Here is an 8,815-nt window from a genome sequence, read left to right as displayed (position 1 = left end):
GATTTTTGGGGTCAATAAATTTAAAAACCTAATATTTTTTTATAGTTTTTATTGCACAAATTATAAATGTACAAATAGTGGACGAAAGTTATCTATTCTATAGCACAAATAGACGGTTTACTCTACGTACAAGCAGCAGCACAAGTGGTTGACCGGTTGCTTAAAATGATCTACACACGACTAACTGCCAAAGTAAGCAGAGGGTGTGTTGACCATTTTGAACATCTTAACCTATCCTCCACTTCTACCGCTGGGTACGTACATGTTCAGCTCAGTGCCAAACAGACCTACAAACTATACTCTTACCCTAATACTTCACTAAGTTGTACTGCAGAGGTCGTCAACAAAGTATAGGTAGAGTCATTCACGGTGACGCGTGCCGTGGTTCTTATTACAATGTCATTAATGTCTAATTTTGACAAAATCACGCGTCTTCGTGGATGGCACTAGGTATATTCCTAATCTAAAGAACGAACAAGATTTTAAGAATAAACACGAACAGCAAAGAATTATCTCTAATTATATCTAAAGATCTTTTATGGGTATTTCTAAGAAATATTGTGTTATTTTATTAGAAACTTAGAAAGTTAATTATTATGAATAAGTTATAGCGTCATCTAAAGCGTCAGACCTCGTAACTCTTTTCAAGAAAATCTCGTAACTACATTTGTATTGCCACGACTTTTTTTCGGAATATAATTAAAACCAAAAGAAACCATACTACAAATGTTGTGGTGGTGAAGTTTTGAAAAAGTTTTGTGCCTCCTGTAAAATTTGATCTAATGGAGTTACGAGGTCTTACACATTAGCCGATAGGGCCTGTTCCAACATGACGTTACACAGCTCAATACAATTGAATACAAGAACGTCCATTTTTACTGACAACGTCACTTTACCGCTATTCTATCTTCACAAATAATCCACAGGATAATATCAATCCCAGCAACTGCAAAAGAACACAAAAAACATTAAATGATGACTGCATCCGGGTCGAAGGACCAATTACACGTGATTGCTATCTATGATCGATCGATGAGATATTGGCTGTAGCAATTGACCTTGTCAGCCCACACTTGACTATAATTTGCCTAATAAACGTATCATACGTTAAAAAAATCTTAAATCGATCGTTATATTAACACTACCCGCTGCTTCGTTCGCGTAAATCAATGGATCTGGCACTCAAATTGAAACTCCAGAAAATTTTGGAGTTTTGAGAATATCTGAGTATAAAAAGTAGCCAGTAGCTTATGTGTCGAAAGGACCAACTATGAGCCCGTTGGCACTTGTCGGGTGTCGGATCCGTTTCGTGTCGGATGTCCGTCACCGTCTATAAAAATTGGTGTCGGGCAAGTGTGAATAGCCTTATATAAAGTGTTCTGCTACTGGAACAAACAACCGATTAAAATTCGGACCCGACATCCGAAAAGTAGAAACTTAACGCGCTAACGTTCACGATCACATCCACCATCTCGCTCTACCCCGTCTTATACCCTGTGACGGAAATAACTGATAAAAACGATTGTGATTCCAGTGTCTCAGACAATATAGAAAGAAAGAAACACAATATTATTAAGTCCAAATAGACAAATCGAAGGATAGTATTGTATCATTCAATACGGTTGTGAATTAGACGCTGGCTCAGCATAATGCTGAAGCTTTAAAACAGCCCAGCGCTTTTTTTCAGCCAGCTGCGTCAACATTAAACCATCCAGACTAGCGTTAACCGACGCTTTTTTTCGTCGACACGGCATCACACCTAACCGCCAGTTCTAATCATTACAGGCTTCAACCTAGCTTCTACTCTATCTTACCATGATGATGTACATACCATGATAAAGGCGACGATGATTGCGATGACACCCACGTAGACTGCGTTCTCGCGCAGAAAGTCCACGGTGCGCGGCAGACAGCCGTCCATGTACATCGTCGCCGGGTTGCCCGAGTACTTGCAGTCCATGCGCTGCAAATCAGAAATGAGGGAATAGCCGAGCGAATTAGGTCGTTAATGTGGCAATGATCTGGCCGTATGATACGGAGAACAAATGGCAGAGTCCGCGGATCGGCAAGCGCAGCGTGAAATGTCCACCAACGAGATGGACGGATGACGTGGTTGAATGCAGGCCGCTTTCAAACGAAGCAACTGGATGTATATGGGGGAGGCCTATATGTCTAACAGTGGACGTCCTACGGCTGGTATGATGATGATGATGAATTGATAATGAATAACATTCGATCTTATCCTATGAGCATTAGAACTTGCTATGGGCTTTCTCACCTTCCCAGGGTACACCTCCTTACAGCAGCTCTCAGGCACATTGTCATTCCAGTCCCTGTAGTTCTTCACTCCGCAGCACTGGAGATAGGTCTGCGTCTCATCCCAGGCCTTAGTATACTCGTGTTTGACCCCGTAGTAGGGGATGGCGGCGTACATCTCCCGATCCAGGGTCGTGACCACTTTCTCGCGGAACACGAACTGCAGGATCCCGCCGACCAGCATTAGCACGAAGATGATGAAACGAGGATATAGTACTGCAACGAGATCAGGTATTAGGTTCTTATTGATTAATTAGAGTAGTGCCCTAATATTGGTGGTGCAGCATCAGTCATGGAGACGTTCTTTCGGGAAATAATTAGAGTAGTGCCCTAATATTGGTGGTGCAGCATCAGTCATGGAGACGTTCTTTGGGGAAAGCCTTTGTCCAGCAGTAGACGTCTTTTGACTGACGATGATCATGACGTGTAAGGTATTATAAGGGTTACTATATTTAGCGCGTGGTTACAACAAGCTTTTGGTGGTAGGAACAAGCTTTGTTTACCTACAAGTTTATCATGGCATATTTCATATCGACTAATGTTTTAAGTTACCTATTGTTAGTCAGCTTCCGTGCAGAAGTGGGTTATCGGGCACGCAATATCGACTTTAGGTCTACATTATCGCCCTGTAGGTCTGTGAATTGTTTGCATAATAGGTGCCTGTTAATGTTCAAATAATGCTGCCGGCCTAGATTATGTTGGTTTCAATACACATACTTAACTATAATATTTGATAGCGATATTCTGCACGTGCACCTACCTATCAAGTGCTTTAAAATTAACCCTTAACATTTCAGCAGATCGGTTGGGCTAGTTTGACTATACACTTCTGTATTTTTATTTTTTTAATTACATTATGGTTGACAAATATCTGCAATGTTTATCAAAAGTACATTGAAGTGACTAAGTACATTTGAAATCATGGGGTGGTCAATCAACAGTATCTGCTGATATATCCTGGATTCAATTTTAAACACTTTTATCTACACCCATATAGTAAATCCTCAATTATGCGTTAAAAAACCATAGGTAATGACCAGCATTACGACATTGGATTCTATTATGAACACGGCTGTATCGTAATGGTCTCGTAATGAGATTTCATGCATCATTACAGCACGGGGGGGGCCGGGGGGCTCCGCGACTACGTGCAGCAGCAGGTCGTCGCGCGCGCAGCGGGCGCAGCTCGTGGGCAGACATACTTACCTAGTTATCGTTAATGCAGGTCATTCTCAATGGTTCTTGAACACATGATAGAGGATTTAATATATGGATCTAGATAAAATATTGTATGCAACTTTACGTAATTAGGCCTTAAACACTCATGTGACCCTATTATGAAACGAGGCGTAACCACACTCGTGTTTTAAGGGCCCCTATTACGATACAGTTGCATAAATAACAAGGGCGTCACCAAGATTGATCCATCGGCGGCGACGCCCTTGTTAGTGTTAGAGCACAACGTACCGTGAGCAGCATGCACTTGACCTCCCTTGCGGCGCCGCAGCAGCCGAGCAGCGCCAGCAGCATGACGGCGGCGCCGGTGGCCACCACCACGCCCACCGACGCTATGAACATGTTGTTGCTCATCAGCGGGCTCGAGAACGACCGCGTCGACCACACCCACGCGCCCAGCGCCAGCGCCAGCGCGCCGCCGATCTGAACAACAAAACAACTGATCATCCTTATCGAGGTCCATATGTCTAAACTAAACACGTGCGCCAAAGTTCACATGCTTTTCACAAGTCATACTGTAATTTTTGTCCGAATTATTGTTTGTCATAATATTTTCCTACTAAAACCGTAATTTTTTCTGAAAATTTTAAATAGTCATCCTATAGAAAACTGTAGGCTAGGTTACCTTTGTTTTATAACAATTCTGAACAATTATTGGATTTAGAGAAGAGTTATGACAAACGATACATTCTGGCAAACATTACATTCTGACTTTCAACAATTATGGGAGCCAATGTGGACCCGTCTAAACACACTGCTGTTCGTTCGTGTGTTCGTTTACCCATCAAATCAGTACGTAATTTAGCCAATATCTTATAGCTAATATATTTAAAAGAACAATTCTTGTACTCGTATATTTATTTGGGTAGTTCTACGAGCGTTTCAACCGCCACCTATATATCAGTTTGCTGTCGCATACTCGTATAATAACTGAAGAAATAAGAAACCGTAAGCAAGAAATTTTTATGAATTGTAATTGTATTGCATTCACATTTCACACCATATCGTTTTATAAAATCCTTCCATTCTACCCGACTCATTCCTTCAATAGCGGCAAGAAACTGATAGCGGTTGAAACGCTCGTAAAACTAAAGAAAGAAAGAAAAAAAAGAAAGAAAGAAAGAAAACCCACCCATTACCCATACCCATTTTATTTATTTCGAGGATCTCCGAAACGGATCTAGATTTCGATGAAATTTGGTATGTAATGGTTTTCGGGGATGAACAATCGATCTAGCTTGGTCTTATCTCTGGGAAAATGTGTGACTTCGAGTTAAGTATGTTGCTATTAACTGTAACAGCATTCCAGGCGTACCTAATCATGATCACGCTGAAATTCGGTCGCCTTTTTCGTCCAAGTATGCTTGGATGCTATTTAACTCTACTGAAAAATTCTAAACAACGTCACGAATTACAATAATGGTTACTAATTAGCCGATCATCCTACACACGCGGTTGAAACTGCTGCATGCATATTCAACCGTTATTATACTCATTAAGAAAATCCCGGATGACGGCAATAAAGATTTAGGAACAAATGGCATATTTCCGGGAAATATTTAGTCTTAATAAAACCATGTCTGTTAACATTACTTGTATCTTAATAATTATGTCTGCTTATGAGGCATACATATGCATTAATTATGACTAACAATTCAATTTATATAAGTAATAAAACAATTTATAATTGCAAATCATTACAACACCTACGTTTCCGCGATTGGTCACTATTAAATAGCTTAAAGATTAAGTAGGTACCTATAATGTAAATGTCTTCCATCATGAAGTTTACATTTCCAACGTATACATAGAACCTTGTCATAGTGACATAAGTGCCAGTGATTTTTGATAAGCACGATTAGCAAAATTAATGCAATAGCGCGTTCTATATGTAGGCTCAACGTTCCCTGTGAGTGCGTGACTTTTGCTTCGCATTATTAAAAGTCTACACTGGCAAAGGGGACAGAGGTCGGTGATTTACATTCTACCCCGCTTTAACAACCCCACGCGTCCATTAAGTTACTGAATTACGGTAGCTAAGATAAGGATCAAATTGCGCTGACCTCAAATATTTAGTGGGCTTGTCAAGCGCGGTTCAGTTGATGGGGCGTTATTGAGGAGTTAAAAAGAGGTTTTCGACTTACCCAGTCAGGTAGGTACACAACATGCTGAATGTAGGTGAAAATAAAGACGCGTGTCACCTTCCTTATAAATCCTACAAACGCAGTGGCCATTATACTGGTAATTGCAAGAGGCAAAGTTATACTATTAACCTACCAAACCTTGCTGTGCATGGTGTGGTCACATGCACTACGCGGCAACTACCTACTCAAATTAGTTAAGACACAATGGCTAACTTTGGCTCCTCCTTGCCGGTCAGCAATAGATCGGTAATCGGTTGTTACGATACGCTTCTGCATAATTCGAAAAATAAACCTAAAGATCTCTAAGATGTGGCCATTGAGCAGAATTGCATCCGCCATTTACCTAAACTTGGATGACCCTGCCTAAAATTACACTTAAATTTTCCGGTGGCGAGGTTGTTTTTGCAACTCTGTGATCAATTCAGATTGCAGAGTCATAGAGTCATAGGTACTTACGAAGGTCACAACATTGATGCATATGAGCGAGAACTTCATGCACCGCCCACAGCTGTCCATCGTGCCTCCCATGCCCATTGTTTCTTTCCCTGAAAAAAAAAATTAGGAGTCAAAGTGGAATAAAACAAAACAAAAACAATAAAACAAACTTGGTTATTGCTCCATTATTCACTGAATTTTAATAGTAAATTTCCCTGGTTCATTGAACTTGATGACATTACCTGCTCGGATAAATCTATGTGGCATAGTTAGTAGGTATAGATAATCACGTCAGAGGGGCTACTAGGTACGAAAATCGTAAATCGAAGTTCGTATCGTACAGTACGATCACTTGGAGTTAAGACTTGACAGATGGGCGTGCCTTCAGTCAATTTTCAACTTTGAGGTCATACAAATAAAATAGTTTTTACATAATCTGTAAACGTGGGTAGCGGTATACTAAAAATGGCTTTAAGTTGAAAATTGAGTGAAGGCACGCCCATCTGTCAAGTGTTAACTCCAAGTAATCGTACTGTACCGTCCCGCTGACGCTAATTAGTATAGAATCTTAGAATAGAATTGATTTATTTGGTGTAAAAAAAGTTTGTACATGAAATCTTTATCTAAATAGTAGTTAACAAAGCACCAAAATGGATGCCACTCAGCAAAAATGCCAATGTCTGAATTTCTTCTAATATTTTTTAATACGAGAGTGAGGGATGGATATACGAACTTCGATTTTCGAATTTCGTAGTACTAAGTACTAATGATAGTACCCCCGCATTGCAGTTCTGAAGCGGGCGTATCAAGTTTCAAAACGCAGTTTTATGGAAAGTGCTCAATCTTGGCCCAGTTAGGGGATTTGGGTAATTTAGTCTGAAAAACAATCACAAGACAAGCGCTTGTGTAGTGTGGAATTGGCATTAGATTTGTGTTGTTTCGAAGTGGGATGTTGACTTGAGTTTTAAAATCCGTGGTAAACATACTTAACTCAGTAGGCATGACATGAGATGTATAAAGATGTACCTAGTTACCTAGATTAAGTTAGGCAAATATTTCTATGTAAACACAAACATCACATTTGACAAAAACGGCACAATAGTGACGGTTGGTAGCTATAGTAGCAACATAGTTACGTAAACACATCTACCTATTAGATGTTATACCTAGGTATCTATACGTAGGTAAATTTTATTACCGTTATAATTTACCACACTATCTGCAACTGAACATAGTCTTGACCTTTTCAGCAGTTTAACTGATTGAATTATAGGTAGGCACAAAATTTAAGTTACCTAAAAGTTCTTACGTGGTGTTTATAAAATTTAATGACATGTGTAACACTCCTACCCTACACGAGTGCTTGTTTGCAAACATAGCCGTGCATGGCGTGCGTGGCCGGGCCTCCGCCTCGACCCACGCGACACCACGTAGCCACGGCAGGTAGATGTCATGTATTGGTGTCAGGCACGACACGCTGCAAAGTATCCGCCTCACATTACGAGAATACTCCAATAAGCACAAGTGTTGCGTGAGTTATGCGAACGTTGAGTCGGCACCTCGATTCAAGGTGATAATCTCCGCATAAAACAAGGTCCACCTGATCGCTAATCCCTTCTATAACAGATGATAGTTGTAACAAATAAGTGAAAGTTTCTTATTGCGTTCAAGACTCATTACCTAACAGTCAATAAACTTATATTACCTACTTTAGAACTAGGTATAAGCATGTGGAAAAAGCAATTCGAATGCAAACCAATCCGCTGCATCAATCGCTATGGCAACTGAATATAGTAAGCATCGTAAATGAAACAAAATGCATACTCAACAACAAAACCTTGTTTGTTACCTTTAATCGTGGCGTCTCGTTGAGTTTGGCGCCAAATCCCGCACTCCTTATTTGCAACTGATAACAGTCTGTTCCTTTCACTTTATCACATCACTCTTACTTTTTACGTCACTTGGTAATTTACTACGGGTAAGGTTGTAAAGTTTATTCAAATTGTTGTGTGCGGTGCTGCGTCGCGGGCAGGTGCGGCGCGGTCGGTGGGAGGGATTCAACTGGTTCCGCAGTTCTGCGGCGCGGTCGCCCGGCGCCCCGCCGCCGGCCAAGGGACAACCTTCGAAGGCATTCGGTTATGTTCTACCGACATGGGTTACTAAATCCAAAAGACGGCTCGCGCGAGTAGGTCGGCGAGCGATGTGCAGTTAGAATTATAGAAGGCAGTTTGTTGTTGGGGCGCAATTACACGGCGCGACCAGTGGAGCTCAATGTTTCTAAAGGCACCGTTAAAGCTTTTCGTAACAAGGCAATATTTATTTTTATTACTTGTCTTGCATTTCAGTTTAAAATATAATTAAACAGCGTTTTGTTAGCTAACGTTTTATGAGCACTTTAATATGTTTGACAGGGTGTATCACGTTCCGAATGTGCTAAATAAAAGACACAATTGATTACTTAAATCATAATAGAAACTTTTTCCTTGACATAGAATTAGCCTATAGAGACAATTTTGTGTGTTATAATTATAATAGTCCTTAATTAAGCAGTAGCCGCTGTAAATTATCTGTTATCGGCAGCACTTACATCGCTTGCGTCTGGAACGACTCGGAAACGTTGATACAATACAGTGAATGAGGGTTCTATAAATAAAACAACTGGATAGTACACTTTCTTTTTAATA

At 40.5% G+C, this 8,815-nt stretch overlaps 1 protein-coding gene across 1 annotated transcript; it reads right to left on the bottom strand.

Annotated features, from left to right (window-relative positions):
* Positions 1-46: 46 nt before the first annotated feature.
* On the bottom strand, positions 47-6,265 carry LOC141445290 (CD151 antigen-like). Its single transcript, XM_074111089.1, is given in 6 exon segments — positions 47-946; positions 1,832-1,963; positions 2,279-2,520; positions 2,523-2,532; positions 3,784-3,975; positions 6,153-6,265. Coding segments are annotated over 6 exon segments (702 nt in total). The 5' UTR covers positions 6,231-6,265; the 3' UTR covers positions 47-898.
* Positions 6,266-8,815: the final 2,550 nt, after the last annotated feature.

The sequence above is a fragment of the Choristoneura fumiferana genome, chromosome 2 (genome assembly GCF_025370935.1).
Source record: "Choristoneura fumiferana chromosome 2, NRCan_CFum_1, whole genome shotgun sequence".
Lineage (NCBI taxonomy): Eukaryota > Metazoa > Arthropoda > Insecta > Lepidoptera > Tortricidae > Choristoneura > Choristoneura fumiferana.
This window is presented reverse-complemented; position numbering and strand designations above follow the sequence as displayed.